At 39.1% G+C, this 21376-nt stretch overlaps 1 protein-coding gene across 4 annotated transcripts in view; it reads left to right on the top strand.

Annotated features, from left to right (window-relative positions):
- Nucleotides 1–370: 370 nt before the first annotated feature.
- The window catches only part of Tmem245 (transmembrane protein 245), an 82936-nt gene continuing 61930 nt past the window's right edge, over nt 371–21376 (top strand). For 3 of the 4 annotated variants that reach the window (XM_026391156.2, XM_026391157.2, XM_026391155.2), the window contains exons 1-5: nt 371–986; nt 8354–8471; nt 9967–10068; nt 18403–18519; nt 21031–21267. In XM_026391156.2, the coding sequence (XP_026246941.1) occupies nt 405–986; nt 8354–8471; nt 9967–10068; nt 18403–18519; nt 21031–21267 (1156 nt within the window). In that variant the 5' untranslated portion in view covers nt 371–404. The remainder of the gene's footprint in view (nt 987–8353; nt 8472–9966; nt 10069–18402; nt 18520–21030; nt 21268–21376) is intronic. The other variant, XM_077797073.1, reaches the window with a different exon arrangement.

The following is a 21376-nucleotide window of genomic DNA, read 5'->3' as shown; positions in this document are numbered from 1 at the left end:
GATCTCGTCGAATACATTAGAGTGAAAACGGCGTTTCTTAAATCAGTAAAGCAGTCTGGGCAGCGGTCTTGTGCAAGTATTCCCCGCAGGTTTTCTGTCTCTGTACATAATAGCTCCTTTTCTGGGACCCTGCCTCCGCAGTTGACATCAACTGAAGAGGGAAGAGAGCTTCTTATTTTTTTTCCTGGGATTTGGGAAACTCATTCTCGGGATCTGCAGCGACCCACGCGCGCGGGGCGGAGCGCTCGCGGGGTGCCCTGGGACTCGTAGTTTCCCAGGAGCGCGCCAATGGCCCAGCCGGAACTACAACTCCCATAAGGCCGCGCGGCGCCACCCCCGTCCCCTCCCCCGCTGTCCGCCTGCTCTCGGCTCAGCCTTTCGGCCGGGGGGGGGACAGAGGCGAGATGGCCGACCGCGGCTGCCCTGCCGAGGCGACTGGCTCGCGGAGCTCCCCGCGTCCGGACCACCGGGCCCCACGCGCGGCCGGGCCGGGCGGCGGTGGAGTTGGCGAGACCCCGCGCACCGCGGCGCTGGCGCTGCGTTTCGACAAGCCCATCAAGCAGGCCTTTTACAACACCGGGGCCGTGTTGTTCGTCTGCCTGTGCTGCGGCGCCGCCGTGCTGGTCTACTTCATCCTCGAGGCCTTCCTGCGGCCGCTGCTGTGGGCCGTGCTGTGCGGCACCTTCCTGCACCCCTTCAAGAGCTCGCTGACGCGCCTGGGCCGCCACTGGCTGCAGCGGCTGCACCGCGCGCACACCCCCATCGTGCTGGCCGCGCTGCTGCTGCCGCTCTGCTTCGCCGACTACGGCGTGGAGGCCCTGGGCGAGCAGGCGCTGCGCCGCCGCCGCCTGCTGCTGCTGCTGGGCGCGGGCGGCCCCCTGCTCTATGGCCTCTACTGCCTTGGCAGCTACCTGGGCGTGCAGGTGCTGCTGGCCCACGCGGGCGCGCTCATCTGCCGGGGGCTGGACTACTTCAGCAGCCTGTGGGTGAGTGAGCGAGTGGCGGGCCGGGCCCCCTAGGCGGCTTGCCCCTCCGCGCACCCTGGCGTGTTGGGGCGCTACCGTGCAGTTCCGACTCGTTGCGAAAGGGCGACCAAAGGTCCTCACCTGTGCTGCAGTGAGGGTCGGCGCCTCCTGCCTACCTACACCTGGAAATTTGGCTTACTATCTTCCAATTTGAGGCGGGTGCGATTTGCAACATCCCAGGGCCACAAGTGCCCTGGCTGAGAAGGCCTGTTGCACTTTGCGGGCAGAGGCCCCAGAGAGGGAGTGATTAGTTTTACTCCGGGTTGGAGAGGGAGGGCTGCCTTGGCCACTCTTAGTTATGTAGATCTGGGTGCCAGAGCTGGATGGGATCCTAGAGTTCAGTTTGCTATCCTACGGATAGGAGAGGTGACTTACTACCAGGCCAGGACGAGTTAAGGACAAAGAAAAGACTGGCTAATTCAGCTTTCTCAAGTCCTAAACAAAACTTTCTTCACAGTCAGGTATTGCCTCTCAATTCAGGTCTTTAATAGAGTGTGTGTGCGAGGCCCTGGGTGCTGAGCGCCCACACTCTACTTCTGGGGAACTACTTTTGTTGTGTGGTGATCAAGGCACACATCCCTTCCTGCCTGGATTATAGCGTCCTGCTGGGTGAAGGAGGTAGATTTGTGATGCTCGGATCATCACGAGTTTACTCTTTCAAAACCAGGGAGCCTTAGAATTGGAATTTCAAAGATAACCTTTTAACACACTTTCCAGCTCGGTCTTTTGTGGGCCGGTTTATCCACATACTTACTGGGAACTATTGAAAACAAGTGGATAGTTGAGCTTAAGAATGTTAAGAATGTTGATCAGTACTACAGGGGCTGGGGGTATAGCTCAGTGGTAAAGTGTGCTTACATGTTGGAGGCTCCTGGGTTCTGTCCCCAGCCCCCCAAGGAACAACAAAAGCGCCCCCCACCAACCCATTTAAATAATTAGGTTCAGTGTTACTTAACCTAATTAAGTTGGTTTTGAATAGCCTGAGGTATTTGGTAGGGTGGTTAATCCCAGAACTCTTCTCATGCTTATGGATACCATCTCTCAGTTCCACTTTTCAGTTCAGATTTAAAGTTGGTCAAACATGATGTTAGGACCTTTTTGAGGGATTTAAAAAAATGCTAAGATGCAAGCTGTGTCTTCCAGGTGCATATATAGTCTTATATGAGATTTATCTCTCTTTTTTTGTTGTGGATTGAACCCAGGGCTTCATGCATATTAAACGTGTGTTCTACTTTGGTCCCCCCTTATGTAAGCCTATTCTAATGGAGACAATTATCTGCATATCAGACATTTATCTGATATGCAGATAAATGTTCATTACCCACCAGTTATGGGCCACAGGCTCAGAAGTCACAATTTTTTTTTTTTTTTTTTTTTTAATGCTGGGAAGTGAGCCCAGGGCCTTGAGCATGCTACTGCTCTACCACTGAGCTACACAACCCACTCTGTGGTTCATTTTTACAGAGCACAGTGCTCTTACCTTGTATCATGGTTTACTTAAGTGGATTGAATGCCTCATAGAAGGCAGTCTACTGTGTGCCCATAAGAAGAATGACATGCTTGTTATCCTCAAGAAATTAATATTGTCAAAATCAGACACATTTACAGATTCTGCTAACATTTCTGACTGTTGATACTGCCCGAGTAGCATAGTCAAACTGTAGGAAATCAGGAACAGAAAGATCTGTCATGTATGACTAGTAAGTATTTTCATCTGGAGCAAAAAGAGTTTGTAGGTTAGGTGGACAGTTAGGGGAAAGAGAGGCAACTCTGCCAGTCCCTCTTCAGATGCTCAACTCAGTGGAAAGAGTTGAGGAAGTGGGTACCTGGGAAGAAGTATCTGCAGTTCAGTGTGTGTAGCTTTGAATATCTTTATACTGAAAATAAACCCTCATGTTTCCTTTTTCTTGTGTGGGTTGTAGATGGTGAGTCGCAAGGAAGGGCCAGATAGATTACTGGGGGTTGGAGGGAAAAGGCTCAAACTTAATTTTTTTTTTTGTGGTGGTGGTTGTGGTGGCAGTGAACCAGGGCCTTTGTATGCTAAGCATGTGCTCAGCCACTGAGCTACATAAGTCAGCTGTTGGTCCACAGTGATGGGAGCAAAGGAGAAGGGGCTTAAAAACCGGAAACCTATAAATGAGCGGGAAGTGAGTAGGGAGTGGTAAAAGCTCTACATGTGAGAATAGGGACTCTGCGTTACCTGAATTTGAGAGAAGCAGGCTTAGAGTTTTGCTGAAGTAGTGCTTAGGGCTGGGTAGTTGAGTTGGGGTAAAGTATACTTGGAAAACAGAGTCCTTAGCCCTCTGTGGAAAGTGCTGATTAAGGCCTGACCTGCAGCAAGATGGCTGTGTGACCACCAGGGGCCCTCTCTGTAATTCTCATTGTCCACAGCAGTTTTGTTTTTTGAGCCTAAGCAGGGTTGCCTGGTACAGAACAGCAGTCTTTATGCTTTCTAGACATCTTGTAAATGTGAGCCTGCTGCCGAAAAGAGGGATAGGTAAGAGAGGTAGAGAGAAAAATTACATTTGGGTAATCCACATTTTGGTGAACTGACATTTCATACATTTAAGATCCAAGGGTTGAACATTTACCATGTGCCAGGCACTGGATTAGGTTTTTTCATGGATGTAATTTTGTTCTCAGTCCTGTGAAATGGGAGGAAGGAATTTCATATCTGAGAAAACTAATTTAGAGGTTGATCTGTGCATGCTCTCAGTTAATGGCCTTCATTGGACCTACCAGCAAGTGAAGTCTTGCTGTCACCAAAACTCTAGTAACCTTCAGTAAGGATTTTAAAACGTTGTTCCCATTGGCTTATGTTTAAAAAAAGTTTTTAGTTTGATTTTTAAAAATGTCAATTGACTTTAGTTATCAGGAAAAATAGGATTGGACTAACCACAACTGTTCTCCCAAAGATCCCTGGATTCTAGTTAAGAAACCTTAGTCATTCTTTCTCTGTTGTGTCCCTTTATCTGTGTAGTTTTTGCAGGTCCTTTCCAGTTTTCCTTTGTAGTGTCCTGAGTGCTTGTTCTTTTCTTTGTCACAGTTTATCTTTGTAATTCCTCTTTTCTTAAAAAAAAATTTATTTTTTAGTTGTAGTTGCACACAATACCTCTATTTGTATGTGGTCTGAGGATCGAACCCAGGGCCTCGCACATGCTAGGAGAGTGCTCTTACCACTGAGCCACAACTCCAGCCCCCTTTGTAGTTCCTCTTGATGTCACTTTGGATCACTTCAACTCTTTGTCTCCAGTTTCCTCCTAACCCTCCATTATGGTTATAGGTAAAAGACTAATTAATTCATTATGTTATGAGTAATTCCTTTCAATAATAAATAAAATAAAAATCTTAGAATATTGTCCTGACACTGATTTCATAATGCTTAAAAAAAAAATTGGGCTGGGGATATACTGTATTTTACTGCATAATCCTCGCAGATTTTATGCCAAGCTTTTTGGCAAAAAGTGGGGTATGACCTTTATTTGAAGTTTTTCTTTAAAAAATTTTTGTTGGTATTATTTAAAAATAATTTATTACTAAACACTCTTTGCTGCAAATTAGGATGCATGGAATATTTATAAATATGTGTGGTAAATTATGTGGTAAATATGGTAGCTCAGTGGTAGAGCACTTGTTTAGGATGTGCAAGGCCCTGGGTTCTCAGCACATATTCCCCCGAGCCCCCCCCCCCCCCCGAAGTTTTTGTTGCACCAAGCAGACATGTGATTCAGCTTGACCTCTCCTCATGGTGTGGAGTTGTGCATGATAAATCTGAAAAACTGATGACCTCCCTTGCTTCACATTTTTTGTTACTGTTGTTTGTTTTTGGTACTGGGATTGAATCCAGGGGCACTTAACCATTGGGTTACTTCCTCAGCCCATTTTTTTGCAAGTTGCTTTAGGACCTCACTAAATTGCTGAGGTTGGCTTTGTTCCCATCTCTCCCCCATTCGTTCAAACTTAATAGAAAATTTGAAGACTGAGCTGGACCCAGTGGCGCATGCCTGTAATCCCAGCAATTTGAGAGACTGAGACATAAGGATCACAATTTTGAGGCCAACTTCAGCAACTTTGGCCTTAAGCAGCTTAGCTAACCCTTGTCTCAAAAAGAGTGGTAGAACTCCTCTGAGTTTAATCCCCAGTCCCATTTATAGTTTTGCAGTAGTAATAGATTTCTTTTCTTCATAGTTTCTGTTCCCATTGTTTTCATCTTAATTTAAAAACAACAACAACAAAGCAAACAACAACAAAAATCAGGAGATGGACTTGCCTTGTGATCTGAGACAGACAAGACCCTACTCTTGGCCACTCAGTCCTGGTTGTGTAAAGTGACCATGGGCTTGGCTGGTATCTAAGTTTCTGCTGTTGGGTTTGCTCCATTCTACTTCTAAACACTGCTTAAGTTTGTTCCTGGTTACCTGGTAGCAGTGAAGAAGTTTCCAGAGCTTAGTTCTTTCAGTTAAAGACCTTTATTATAAAAAATTCTTGACTCTTAAGTTTCCATATGACAAAAAGAATAGTTCACAAATTAGAATTAAGCTATTTTAAAGGAGAATGAAATACTTGAAGCAATTGCTGATTCTGGCTCTATTAGGGCTTGGGTACCATAATTTGAGACTTGTTTTCTTCTCTCTGAAAAAGACTTAGGAAATGTTCTGCAAAAATACACTACTGAAGCAAGCCAGGTTTTTCCAGTTGATGCCCAGATGACAATAAATAGCATGAAGGCATAGTCTAAAAGGAATCTCTACTTAATGTTTTATGAACTTAATATGTTGTTTAGCCAGGATCATGTGGTTTATCATTACAAATGAAAGGAAAATGTGATTGTTGATTAGTTTGCTTTATTTGCAGTGCTAAGTAAATTTTGTTAACTTTTATGCAGCTTAGGTAGTATCTGCACATTAGTACTGAAAATGACTATGGATTATGTACTTTGAAAAGGAGACATGGTTGGTATTTGAAGAAAATAAATTTGGGAACGTGTTCCCTCTTATCTCATTGCTTCATCGGTTTATGTGTAGGTGAGAATTCACACATGAACAGATTTGCTTACAGGCTAAATATATCTAAAGTTGACTTGTTGACCTCTGGCTTCTGTGTTAGTGAAGGTTTAAGAATAAAAAACTTCATAGGGGGGCTGGGGATGTGGCTCAGCGGTAGCGCGCTCGCCTGGCATGCGTGCGGCCCGGGTTCGATCCTCAGCACCACATACCAACAAAGATGTTGTGTCCGCCGGGAACTAAAAAATAAATATTAAAAAAAACTTCATAGGGGTCTGAGACTAGGAACTATATGGAGACTGGGAAGGTGTCTCATGCTAGGCTTGGCCTGGCAAGTACAGAGGTACTGGGTAGACCCTAGTACTGCAAGAATAATGAAAAAGAATTGTGTATCAAATGTGAAAATATATTCATTTTCACTGTTATTTAAAGAAAATATTTAATGATTTAAAAACTTGACTCTTATAAAATGTGCTCATGATATAAAAAACGATTTAAGTAGCCTAGAAGTTTATTTGTAAATGATCCCTTTTCTTTGCCACTGTCCCCAGTATAGATGTTGCTATTGTTGGCTGATATACAGCCTTTTAAATTTCTATCTGTGCCTTAAAAAGTTAAGGGTTTAAAAAAATTTTTTTTAATGGATTTCAAATATGTATTTCTGTACTTTCTTCATTTTTCCTTGTATTGTGGACTTCTTCCTCTTTGGTGCTTATATAGACTTATTTCTTTTTAATACTGCTGTAGTAGATGTGCCCCCCCCCCATGGCTTTTAGAAAGTGTTTCTGACAGATTATCTTAGTTCTGAGGTTATATAAGAATATTCTGATAAACATTTTAAATAATTGTAGAATCAGTGTTTAAAGTCTGCTGAGGGCAGACTTTCCTACCTTATCATCCCCAAATTATGGCCAGCAATTGTTCAAATGTAGCTTATTCTATTTTCAGAGTACTATCATTTGTTAGAAAACTTTATTTTCATATTGAGCTGAAATTTGTTGCTTCCTAATTTCCATTTATTATTATTTCTGCTTCAGAACCGCAGAAAATTAAGTTTTAGACCTCTTCCATGTGACATTTTTCTAGCTATTTGAAGACAGCTATCAACCTTGATATTCTATTTTCTTTTCTAAGCTGCTTTTCTTTCCCAGCTATATGTGTATCACATATGCTATAATTTCCATTTTCTTTCTCAGCCTGATTTTATTGTTCATGCAGTTTGATAGTGCAGAATTCATCGAGACAGTCACTTTCCGTGATACTAATATGGTCCTTAATAAATAGTCAGAAGCTATGAACCATTTTAAGACTTAAAGATTATATTTATTGATAGATATGACCACAGTAATGTAGGAGATGGGTTCTTTTTCCTTGTAATAATGCTTAATTAATTTTTTTACTTAATTATTTTAAGTAAAATAACTTTTATTTATTTATTTTTTATACTTAATTATTTAAGTAAAATAATTTTTATTTATTTATTTTTTACTTAACTATTTCAGTAAAGTCCTTTAATTTCCTTGTAATATTTTTTTCTTTATGTTCTGAATTATATCTTTTTTGTTTTAATTTTTTTTCCAGGTTCATGTCAAACTTAAATTTTTCATTCTTGGACTGAATTCTTGGTGTTCAAAGAGTGTGTATTTCTTCCATCTTTTATAAATGCTCTATGAAATACAAGTTCTGTAGGCTACACTGGTGTACCGTGATGCTTCTTGAGGCCTAGTCATTCAGCTTTAGAGAGAGAGGATGGTTCTTCTGTTTTCAAGTCTTGCCATTTCTTTCACTAGTAATGTTTTCATGTGCACTACTTCAGCTTTATCTCAGAGGGTCACACCTCAGCTAGCTGCCTAATTCCTTTTACAGTGACATCTGTTTGATGGCCTTTAAAAAAAAAATCAGCACGGGCTGAAATAGAATCTTTTTAGAAATCTTTTTTCTCCTTTTCATTTGTTTTCCCTAAACATTAATCGATGTTGAAAACAGAAATTCCACAAGATTTGGGTTACAATTTAAATCCATGGTTTATTTATTGAATATTTCACTTTAAGTATTTTTATACATAAAATGGGTTTTGAACTTTAATGTCTTAAGTTTAAACAATATAGTTTTTGTTTTGAATATTTAAATATTGCTACATGAAATTTCAAATGCCTGTTTATCTCAAAATAATTTATCTAAACAGGGGAGGAGACCTAGGCATGAATCTTCTCTGCTGTGTGCAGAGCACTGTTGGGATACTGATGCTTACAAATGTTGTATAATTGTTTACTCTTTTTCATGTATATGTATTTTACAGCTTTGTCTATATTTCATTTATTTAAGATCTGGACGTTGGTAGTTGGCTATGTGTTGACTGTTTCATTCAAGTGGAATACAAGCACTGAACGCTACTTGAGAGCAATTTCAATTCCTGTCTGGATTATATTGCTTTTTCATTTAGGTGGGTCCCTTCTTTTTGGAAAAAAAAAAAGTCTGGGTTAAGTTCAGTAGAGACTATGAATGAAAGTGGATTCTTTTTAGTGCTGTGTTGCATTTAAAATTCTTTTTAATTTTTAGAAAATGTTATGCTTTAGTTTTTTATTAATCTTGAATGAAAATGATATTCTTTTAAAATATCTTTTAATTATTTCAGTAAAGTCCTTTAAAAGTAAATATATCTTAAAAAGTAGAACACGCATGACTGTCATTCGTGGCATTTTGTTGACCGTCCTGCTTGGCATATGGATACGCATTCAAGGACTAGGAGAGGCCCCCATATATCTCGCAGTTAAAAGGACTGAAGATAAGAGGGGGGAGCTGAGCCAGTGGGGCTGGGAGGAGGTGGAGATAGAGATATAAAATGTGAAGGCCGGTTTCTCATAGTGGAAGGCTTTCTGTCCTGTGAAAGAGTGGTTTAAGCAGATCTCTGTAGTCATAGGTAGCTTCAGAGAAAGTCCTTGTTCCCCATAGAGACTGTCAGGTGTCCCAGCTGCTCTGAGTAATGAGATCCCTGTTGTGTGAAACCACCCACTGTCATCTGGGGGGCTGCTAGGATGTGGTTGAGTGATTTTTTTTTTTTTTTTTTCAGCATGATGCATATGGTTGGGACTTTTTATTTCCAAGTCTGAGTTGATGGGAATAATAAGTTCTAATTTAAAAAACAAAATTCAGTGGTTTCTAAACAGAAAATAAATTTATTTAAATTTTTTTTTTTTTGGTTTTTAGACTATCATCTTCTAAATTAATTTTTAGAGCTATTGTTATAAACAACAACAAAAAACAGTCAATTGAAAATGTCTCTGCTTAGAGTCAGATGCTGCACAAAGCAGCCTTCTTTCTCTAGCTTTGTTGAGTTGGAGTACTTCAGTTTATCTGTAAGATCGATGGTCTTACAGACTCCTTTTGACCTTGGGGAAGGGAGAGGAGGGAGGCAGGCCAGTATGTCCATGTGGCTCTGATGGACTCAGGCAGGTGGAAGTGGTTAGAGACATTGACCTAACCCATAGCAACCTGTTAACACTTTACTACTGAGGAGCATACGTTGAAGCTTTTGCCGTGTCCTTTTGGGCCATTAGGTTCTCTCTTGAAAGAGAGGTTCACACCCCGTGGGTATTTTCAGAAAATCTAGTCAGGTTCCATGACTTCAGGGTCTGTTCCCGAGTCTGCTCATTTTGGGGTCAGGTGGGTGGTTGAGTTTGAGTTCATCTTTAGAATGGACTAGATTCCTTAGGCAGTACAAGCCCATTAAGGGCAGGCTGGCACGAACCTGAGCGGAGCCTTTGAGAGCAGGGAATGGCGGTGTTCTGTTTATGGCCTTTAAAAAGCTTTTTCCCTGTGAAATAATTTTGTAGTTAGCATATATACTAAATTATTTTGTCAGTCAACAAAACTGTTTCTTTATGAACATGTACTAGGTTTTGATTTAACTAAAAATGTTAATTCTTAATGATTTTCAGCATCCCTGGCTGGCTCATGGAGAATTCCAGTGTTCCTGGTTATTGTTTTCCTGATGTCTGTGGGCACCCTGTACGAAAAACAGAATGGAAAAGAGTCTGCTGGTAAGAAATAGTGCATTCTGTGAATATTGTTCTTAGAAGAATTTTGGAGAATAACTTTTATTAAAAAAATGCTATGATGAAATAGTTTTAAATCTACTTAAAAAAACCTGTAGTGGTTTCTAAACAGAAAATAAATTTATTTAAATTTTTTTTTGGTTTTTAGACTATCATCTTCTTTTTGTACACCCTTTCCCCAGTACTGGGGATTAAACCTAGGGATGCTTTTACCACAGAGCTATATCCCTAGCCCTTTTTATTTTTTTATTTTGAGACAGGATCTTGATAAGTTGCTGAGGATGGCTTCAGATTTGTGATCCTCCTGAGACTACAGGTCTGCCAGCCACACCCAGCTCTTCTTTTTGTATTTTTTATTGAGATATAATTCGTATAATATACAATATACTGTCAACCATTTAATGACATTTAGGATATTTACAAAATTATTGGGCAACCCTTAGCTCTCCTAATTCCAAGACATTTTTGTCATCCCAAAAGGAAACCCCTACACATACATTAGGACTTCATTCCTTTTTATAGTTGGATAATATTCCATCATATGGATATACCATATATTGTTTATCCATTCATGAGTTGCTGGATGTTTGGGTTGTTTCCATCTTTTTTTCTGTTCTGAATGGTGCTGCTATGTTTGAATAGTCATTTTCAACTTTTTAATTTTTTTATTTTTATTTTTTTATTTTTTATTTTTTTAAATATTTTACATTATTTTTATTTATTTTTTTTTAAAGATTCATTTTTTTTTTAAAGAGAGAGTGAGAGAGGAGAGAGAGAGATAGAGAGAATTTTTAATATTTATTTTTTTTTTAGTTCTCGGCAGACACAACATCTTTGTTGGTATGTGGTGCTGAGGATCGAACCCGGGCCGCACGCATGCCAGACGAGCGCGTTACCGCTTGAGCCACATCCCCAGCCCATTTTTTTATTTTTTGAGGTAACGGGGGATTGAACTCAGGGGCACTTGACCACTGAGTCACTCCTCAGCCCTATTTTGTATTTAGAGACTGGGTCTCACTGATTTGTTTAGTGCCTTGCTTTTGCTGAGGCTGGCTTTGAACTTGAGATCCTCCTGCTTCAGCATCCTGAACCACTGGTATTATAGGCATGCACCACTGCACCTGGCTCATTTTCAACTTTTTAAAATTCCTTTTTAAAAATTTTTAATTTTAATTTTATTTTTTAACAAATACATAAAAATTGTGTGTATAAACTAGGTATCATGCAGTGTTTTGATACATGTATGCCCTTTTCAGTTCTTTAAGGTATATATGTAGGAGTGAAATTACCAGGTTATATGTAGTTCTATGTTTAACTTTTCCAGGAATTGCCAAGCTATTTTCCATAGCAGCTGCACCATTTTGTATCCCACCAGCAAACATGAGCGTTCCAGTTTCTCTATATCCTTGCTATTTTCCATTTTTTATAATGACTAGTATAGTGGATATGAAGTGGTATCTTGTGGTGTGGATTTCTGATAGCTAATGATGGTGAGCAATTTTTCGTGTGCTTGTTCTTTATTTGCTTATCTTTTTGGAGAAATGTCTATTTAGATTCTTTGCCCTTAAGGTTGTTTGCCTTTTTGCGGTTGGGTTTCAGGAGTTCTTTATATGGTCTGGATACTTCCTAGATATATGATATGAAAGTATTTTCTTCCATTTTGGGGTTGTTTTATCCTCTTGATAGTCTCTATTGATGTGCAGACTTTTTTATTTTTGATATCTAATTTTTCCATTTACCTATTGTTGCCTGTGCTTTGCCCACCAAGGTCATGAATATTTATCCCTAAGTTTTCTAATGAGAATTTTATGTTTTTATCTTATATGTAGGCCATTGATTCATTTCAAATTAATTTTTTGTTGTTGTTGGGGTTTTGGGGATTTAACCCAGAGCCTCTTGCATGCTGGGCAAATGCTCTGCAACTGAGCAATACCTTCATCCTTTTTAAAATATTTCCCAGGCTGGCTGCAAATTTGTAGTCTTCCTGCTTTAGCCTCCCAAATACCTGGTGTATCTGTACCTGTCTGTAATCCACATTTTATACTTATGTCATAACATCTTTCTCTGTCAGTGAATATGCTTCTACAGCATTGTTTTTAGCATCTTCATTTTATTTTAATCACATTTTATTTTAAACACACTGGTGTGTTTGTACAGCTTCCTTATAAAGGTGTTTTAAAAAACTAATTGCTTTCTGTTTTATTTGGTAAATGAATAATGCCTGATAATTGTAAGATAGCTTGTATCCATAAATGTATGTTTCAAACCCTTATCTGAAACAAAGAAACCTTAATTACATACTTTGACAGTGGAAAATAGGGAATATTTTATTTTCTATTTTGCCATTTTTTTAAGTTTTCTATTTTCAGCCTGTATTCCTATTCATAATCTGTTAGATTCTGTGATTATATATCAGACCAATGGAAATAAATTTCCTGTCTGGGCATCTAGTGTAGAAAGCTTGGTAGTTTTGCTTGTTCCTCAGGTTAGTTTTCTTTTTCTTCCTTTCCCCTAGTTGTGGGTCATTCAGACAGCTCTTTACCTCTCACCTGGGGTGGCTTTCTCTTTTGATTGCTTTTGCCCAGGGCTGATTGAGTAGGGTCAGCTCTTTGTAGGTTCTGTACCTTTGGATTCAACCAACTGAATATCATAAATATCTGGGAAAAAAATGACATCTGTATTTAATATTAACAGATTTTTTTTCTTGTTATTATTGCCAAGAAAATACAGAATAACAGCTATTTACGTAGCATTTACATTTTACCAGTATTATAAGGAATTCAAAGATGATTTAATATGTATGGGAGGATTTGTATCTGTTATATGGAAATCATGTAAGGAATTTGAGCATCCTCACAGTTTACTTTTATGGAGGTTCTGCAACTCATCCCTTATGATATCAAGGGACAGCTGTACCTTAATCCAAGAATATGATTAATGCAGGTTTAAAACAAGGGTTTCAGCTGTTTTTTTTTTTTTTTTTTTTTAATAGAGTATAAATTCTAGTCATCTGGTAATGATAGCCTAGAGAACTGTGAGAACAAGAATTCTAAAACCATGGGGAAAAAGAAGACCAGGTCGGTTATTATTGTCAGCCACAAACCTGGAATGGTGGTGTGTTGGCATGCAGGTTAGATTTATGGTATTTGTGTTCTTGACTATGACAATGAAGGAGATTACATCGTTGCAGAGTAGATGTTGAGAGCAGATTTGGAAATGTTGGTTTTCCTTGTTTTGTTTTTCTCTCATTCTACCCACCCCCTTTTTAAAAATATTTTTTAGTTGTCAATGGATCTTTTATTTATTTATATGTAGTGCTGAGGATTGAACCCAGGGCTTCACACATGCAAGGCAAATGCTCTACCACTGAGCTACAACTCTAGCCTGCTTCTTGATCTGGAATTCTTTTATGGTCTTCTGGTCTTAATGCTCTTCATAAAATAAATCTATAAAATATTTTTTTTTCTAAATTTCTAAATATTTTTCCTCATGCCCTTAGAACCTTGTTTCTTTATGAATCAGAACTTAGCCTCCCTTGTCCATAGTGGGGCTGCTTTTTCCTTCCCTTGTGTGGATACAGTTAGGTACAGGATTGCTTCCTGGTATGGCCTGGCCTTGCTCTTGTGCGCCAGTCCCCTGTGTGGATATCCTTCTTTATGTCTTCTGAGCTTTGAATCTTTTGCTGCTGTAGAAGCTTTTGTAGTCTATGGTTCACTAGATTCACAAAGTTAGTTCTCTCGATTTCATTAAAATTCAAAGCATGAGTTTGTTTAGTTCCTAGATCCAGAAAATTCTTACGGTCATTGCTGAGTTAGTTTCAGTAGTTTCTCAGTGGCTTTCTCTTGGACCTGGGGAGCTTTTTCATTGTATTTTCTGGAAATCCAAGGTAAAATGTAGGGGAAAATGTTTCAGTGACTATTATGGGCTGAGAATTCTGTTTTTAAGTGTGCTCTTTGTAAATCCACCAACCAACTAACCTACCAGCCAAAACCCCCAAACCAACCAAACAAAAAATAAGCAAATAAAACTTTGTAAAACTTTGTAAAATTTGTTCTTGGAGACATTTAATTTCAAAGGTTAACCAATCACAGTCACAGAGATGAAGCTAAGATTTAAAACCAGTGTTCTTGTTCCTAAGCCCAGTGTTCTTTCCCTTTCCCTGGTTCTTTCAGTAAATGACAGTTATGTAGTAAAAAAAATTAACAACTACTGATCCTTCTTGCACTAGTTGTAGTTGTCAACTCCTTCATTCTTCATGTTGGCCCTGTTGGTGTACCGTGGCCATAGGACTTAGCTTCTCTGCCTCCTGGATTCCACAAATCTCAATCAGAAACTTGGTTTCTTAGTTCATTTTGTATTGCTATAACAGAATAACACAGGCTGGTATCCTGAACAGGACTTTATTGCTCCAAGTTCTGGAGGCTGGGAAGTCTGATACCAAGGTGCTAGCATCTGTTGAGGGCCTGCTTGTTGAGGCCCCACATGGCAACTCAATACTGTTGGTCTCTATCCTATAGTACCTCTTGATACTGTTACATGGTGTTTAAATTTCAGCATGAGTTTTGGAAGGAACAAACCATAGCATCTGTGTCCTCTTGGCCTGTGAGAGAAGAGAAACCTTAACATTATTCCTATCTCACTGATGAGGTTCTGTTGCCTCTTCAAACATGCCATCTTAGCAAGTGGGTGAGATTGGTATTATAGTTATTTTACAGATGAAGAAACAGACTCAGTGAGCCATTTGCTCTGAGAGATTTCTTGGAAAGTAAGGGAAATAAGCATCAGGTGTATCTTTAGTAGCCTGGGTACCCATCCTGAGAGTACTGAACACAGCTGTCTCCTGCTCTTCCTGACATTGGTAATTGTGACCAGAAGTACCTTTTCAGGGAGGAACTGATAGTTACCTAAGTTGTTTGGGATAATATGTAATATGAATGAACAACTTTGGCCCAGGTAAGCTAAAATCAGAAAAGGAAAGGAGAGAACTAAGTTTCTTACTGCTCATCTCTTGCTCCCTGATTATGGTTATTACTATTTAGGCAGGTGCTGAGAAACTTCTGGTCCACATCCCGGTCCTTCTGAAGTGATGCTAGAAGTGATCTAGAGGGAGATGTATCTTTCACATTGGTAATGGAGACAGAAGCCTACTCAAGGAGACTTTGCAAGCTGGGGAGGCTTTATTTGGTATGCTGTGCCTCCTCCAGCAAGCATCTTTGGATATATTTCTGGCAACTGCCACTATTTTGTGAAAAAGAACAAAGTAAATCAAGAGGTATCTCCTCATTGAGATTGTTTTCAGAATATATTTTCCCATGATTATTTAACATTGAGGTACCCATTGTTGAGTTAGTCATATTAATAGATTTTAATCTGACTTTGTTTTTTCTGTCCTGATTGGTGACTGCTTGTTTGAACTTGTGTAGAGGTCTCACTGCATACTGCCCTCATCCCTGTGGAGACTGACGCTTGAAACCTTGGATGCTCTTTTCTTTTTTGTTTTTAGACCTTGAGTCCCAAGAATGTGTTCCCTTGTTTATGTGCCTATTTTTAGCTGGGAATTTTTATCTAATACCACGACCTTGACTAGAATCTCAGTCCTGGCATACTTCTGTCCAGACCCTTGGGTTTTTGAAGTGCTGAAGGACACCACTAGGATAGAAGTTATTAAGATACATGTGTGTTTGATAGGAGCAGTTATGGTCTTATAGCCATAGTTTTCAAATGATCTTTGTTGATTTTTCTGAGTGCTACTTTCATGCTTTTTTAAAGTGTGAGGTGTTCTAAAAATTGGCTGAACCATTCGTATGTTAACTAGAATGATAATCACATAATTCTCATGGATGTAGCTAAGAGTTATTGAATGTTTATTGCATATTTTACTGACATCAAGTTGGAGAGTTATTCTTAAGTCACAGTTTTGAGGATTTAATTTCCTTTAGTTTTCCTCAAGTCTTTCAGTGCTATGTAAGATACTTATCGCTGTGGGAGAGCTAAAAACCTCTACTAAGGGGAAGAGACTTAGGGAAATGGCTATCCTGTGATGCTAAGGGGTGAGTGGTACAGAGAAATATTGTGGAAGTGATAGGACTTGTGCTTACATTTGATGCCATCAAAGCCAACAGTTTTGGTATAGATGATGGTGATAATTAAGATTTATTGGGCATTTCCTGTATACCAGGCATCATTCCAAGCGTTTTATTCAGACAGACAGACACACACACACACACACACACACACACACACATACACACAGTTTCACTTGATTCACATGTGAAGTAGGAATTTATATGAGCCCCATTTTACACATGAGGAGACTGATGTGTAAGAACTTGACCATGGTCATCCAGGTAGTAAGGACTGGACCTGGGATTTGAACTTGGGCCATTTTGGTTCCTCACCTGTGCTCCTGCTCCAGTTGTCTCCATAAGTCATGTTTTTTCTTTTGAATCTCACAAAATACCAAATTTGTAATTTATCAACATACACTTTTTTTGTGTGATTAATTCACATATGTCTCTTGCATCAGGCTCCTGGAGGCTGGGTCTTTGTCTTTATCCCTCACACACATTATAGCAAGTAATGAGTACATAAGCCTTTGCCCTCTTTTTAAAAAATTTGTTCTAATTAGTTATACATGATAGCCATAGTGTCATCTTGGCACCAGCCCTTGCCCTCCTAATTGTCATCTTGGAAGGAACTTGGAAGGATAGGTGAATAAGGTCCCAATCCAAATATATAACTTAGACTTTCTTCTCAGACTGTGAGTTTAATTTCTTTCCAATTGCCTGAAAGTAGACTTCTTTCCTGCCCCTGCAATATGTATTGGAGGAGGGATAGGCTTGAGGTAGGTGAATGCTTTTGATCCTGATATCTGACTATATCAGAGTCTTCTTGGGCTCTGGCTTGCTTATTTCTGTTTGTATGTGGTGCTGAGGATCGAACCCGGGCCACACACATGCCAGGCGAGCGCGCTACCGCTTGAGCCACATCCCCAGCCCTGGCTTGCTTATTTCTGGCAGATGGCCAGCCTTGAAATTGTTGGTTATGCAGAGCTAATTTGGAGCTAAAAGTCACTGGCTTTCTGAAGGGTTGTGGTTCTTTTTACTTGCTTGGCAGAATTCTCTGTTGTCACACTGAATATTGGTCTACCAAAGGTAAGGTCATAGATGTATGAGTGTGGTTGTATGATTCGGTGAATAAAATGGCCTGTATTCTTCGATTGTGGACAGTAGAATCCATTCTAGATGATATAAATAGTAAGAATTGTTGGTTAGAATTTAGAAATTTCAGCATGTGCAATTTTTGGAAACTAGGCTTGGCTCCAACAAAGGCAGGAACACTGCAACCAGGAGAGCCGCTCAGTAACACCAAAGGACAATTCATACAGAAGACATGGCTGCTCCTGCTGGCCATTAGAAATCAGATAGCAGAATTCCTGCAACTTTTGCTGAATTGCTGCAGAAAATTATATGCCTCCATGACAATTTGATGTGAAAGCTATGTGGCTTCTAAATTACAGAGTGACACTCTGTCGTCCAAGCCTTGCACAGGTGTACTGGCTTGATAGAAACTGCATTACACGTGAGATTTTCATTGTAAGGAGTCTAAGAAATACTTATTCTTTGCTTTCCAGCCTCTAGTGTGCAAGAAAGCACACTCATACCTCATGTTTTGTGAACTAATCATCTGCCATAGCAGATCATTGCAGACAGTCCTTGTTTGTCATAAGTGTTTTATTTGAGCTTAATGTAAATGATTAGGCTTGGTACTATTAGGAAGTTAACACGGGAATATATAACATGAAATGAGGTCATGATGTTTTTATAGATTTTCAGAGTGGTGGATTTTGCCTGTGCTGAATTGTGTGGTTTTTGCATAATATCCATGTATTTGCATGTTCATTTAGGAAATGTATTACTGAGAACACCAATTGTGGGGTGTCTGTGCTAGAACCTAGTAATACAAAGGGTAAGACAGTTTAAACAGCTTTTAAACTTGGTGTGGCAGTGTTTTTTCATAGAAGTGTGTATTAAAATCAACTTGTGAAGTTAAATATAAGCTCCAAACTTCAAATTTATATATGCAGTATCTCTCACACCCACCAGCATCGTCTCTAAATGAGAAAGACTTGAGCTTTTAGCAAATTGTCTTGTGATTTTCAAGCATTCTTCCTCAGTGAAGAACATTGGTCCATTGGGTCAGAAATAACCATTTTGTTTTACTGTTTTTGAAAATTTAGGATTGTTTAAATTTGCAACCTTTATTTCCTGCTTTGTTCATTTGCTTCAAACACTTTAAGAACGTGTGCTTCTTTTACAGGGGCAGAGTTACCAGGGCAAGTAATCTCCATGGCAGCGTCTACTCTAGCCAACTTGGCCATCTCCATCACGGGTTATGAGTCTAGCAGTGAAGACCAGCCCTCCACTCAGCCTGCAGGTGATTGAGGTCCTGAGGCGTTCAGAGTTATTCTGGAAAATGAGATCTAAATAGAGGATGGAGTTAAGAAGAGTGCTGCTTGTCTTGCTGGTCCTTCATTTTTTCTCTCTAATGACCATTCTTACACCATTCAAGGCCACCTGTCTTTGTCCTCATGTCACTTTTTCATACATTTAATTGTTTACCTTCTTGAGTTTCTTATCTTGGCTCTTCTACCACCCCCTTTTTAGAAATGCTTTTTTTTTTTTTTTCTTTTGTTCTTTGTCACTTTGATTTTTCTTTTCTTGGTGTCTTATTTACCTTTTCCACAGTCTCTGCCTTAGGCTGTTTCTCATCTCCCATTTCTTTATAGCTGTCACTTCTCTTGCATTGATTTATTTTGTTCTATTTCTTTGTTACTTTTTCTTTTGCTTCCTTTTCTCAATTCACATTCTTTTTTTTGCAGGGGAGGGGTATGTTTTCATCCATTTCTCTGGCATTCTTTCTTTTATAAAAGTTTGGTTTGCTTGCTTTATGCTGTGTATATTGACTGATCCCTGAACTGACCCCCCCTACTTATTTACTTATTTTCTGTGGCCTGGCTCTTGGAGTCACAAGCTCCTGTGAGGTGCTCCTGGTAGATTTACATCTGAATATGTTACTGTGCCCTCCCAGAGCTTGAGAATGTGGAAAGCCGCCTTGGTCTGTGCTGACACACCTTTCTGAGCTGGAGCCATTTGGAGTTAGGGAATATTTATATTGAGCTGTTGGTGAGGAACTGACTTTAGACACAAGTGGAAGGAAGCAATCATACAGAGAAAAGAACCAAGAGTAGTAGGAGCACTTATATATATATATATTTTTACACATTGAATCATGTTCTAAAGTGGAAAGAAGATGATGGGTTATGAAGTGGTTATTCTTCCAGATATCTAACATACCCACCAACATAGTGTTTCCAAACTAGAAAGATAATAAGAGAGCAAAGTCAAACAAAATCATGCTATAACTAGCTTGGCTCCTAGCCCTTACTTCAGGATAGAATGCTAGTCTTAGTAAGGTGAGCTGACTTACTGTGGTACAGAGTATCTCAGCAGTAAAGTTTATTCACAGCTAAACATTTAACATTAAAATAAGCACTGAGGAAATTATGATAGAACATTCAGCTGGATACTCTGTGGCTGCTTATAAAAATGATGACATAACAGGGAATTATTCATTCAACACATATTTAATGAGCACCTACCTACAGCAGGTCAGATACTTTTCTGTGTGCTAGGAATTCAGTGGAGGAAGAACAAGATAGACAAGGTCTTCGCCCTTTGGCTGACTTTGTTCTGAAGTGAGAAAATGGAAAAAGATAAGTGGAACATGATATAACCAGGTGAAGCTGTGTAAAAGACTAGGGCACCTCAGCAACTTAGTGAGACCCTGTTTCACAACAAAAATATAAGGGATGGGGAATGTAGCTCAGTGATTAAGCACCCCTGGGTTCAATCTCTGGTAACAAAAGAAAACCAACAAAAAATAAAAAAAACAACAAAGATTGGGGCAAATAGGTTGATTATAGGTATTCATTTCTGTGTTTTTTTTTAAGACTTTCCAAAATATGATTTACTTTTGTAATTAATATTTTTTTTAATGGGAGGCAAGATGAGGTATATGGACTAAGATTGAAGTATATGGACTAATATTGTATTAAAATTTGTATGATTTCTGGTGTATATGGTATGTCTTGTCAAAACTAGGAAGCAGAAATAATTTATAGTAAAATGTAGCAATTGTTACATCATTAGGAAAGAAGAGTGCCTTATGTGAAACAATCCTGTGTAGTTTGCTTTATTTGAAAATTTCTCAACCCACAATCTCTCTTTGTTTTACATCTCACTCAAAGAAAAGACACATTTGAAAGTCCTGGGTTCTTTTAATAGCAATTGGTTCTATTATAGGAGAAATGACACTAAAAAAGTCACATTATGTCAGAAGCATGTCAATACATCTAATCTAAATTTCTATTGAAAGAAGAAGGGGGCTGATGTTGTAGCTCAGTAGTGGAGTATTTTCCTAGCATGTGTGAGGTCCTGGGATTGATCCTCAAGACTGCAAAAGCAAAAATATAAGAAAGGAAGAATTCCTATATACAGAAATTCTTGTATATGTATTTGTTGCTTTATGTGGTTTGAATAATTTTTGATTATTATTATACTCAGCTACATTGTCATGTATTTTTCTCTAGTTTACGTAAATGATATGTGTATATTAGTTATAAAAAACATTTCATCTTCCAACAGTATTTCCCAACAATTTCCTTAGATTTGACCTCTGAAGGTAGCATAATTCTCCACAAGTTTTTCAGTGTGTATAAAAAGATTTGTAAACACATACAAATCTTTTTGTCTTTTTAGACATAATGATATTATATATTCTGTCAGAGTACATTTAATAATATAGGGCAGGCTAACAGATTGCTCTGTTACTGTTTCTTAAAGTGGACTAATATGATCTGTGATTTTTTTTTTTTCCCCTTTTCAGAAGCCACAGACAAGGAAGAACCCCCTCCAATGCTGTCTGTCTCTTCCTCACCATCCTCCTCTTCCTCACCCTCCTCCCCTTCACCCACCCTGGGCAGACAAAGACCTGAAATCGGAACATTTCTTAGAAAGAAGAAAACTAGTGACATCTACTTTGTGTCTCTTGTTTGGGCCATCGTTGTTGTCCAGATCTGGTTGAACCTGTGGATTGTGCAGTTGTTGCCCGTGCCTATTGCAGGTCATTATCTGGTTAATTAAAATCTGCTCTTGTCTCCAAAGATTCCCCCCCCCCCCCTTTTTTTCTTTTTTGACTTTGGATTTTAGCATTTGATAAAATTTTATTGTCA

Source organism: Urocitellus parryii, chromosome 4 (genome assembly GCF_045843805.1).
Source record: "Urocitellus parryii isolate mUroPar1 chromosome 4, mUroPar1.hap1, whole genome shotgun sequence".
Lineage (NCBI taxonomy): Eukaryota > Metazoa > Chordata > Mammalia > Rodentia > Sciuridae > Urocitellus > Urocitellus parryii.
The sequence above is the reverse complement of the archived record's forward strand: the minus strand, read 5'-3'. Positions and strand labels throughout refer to the sequence as shown.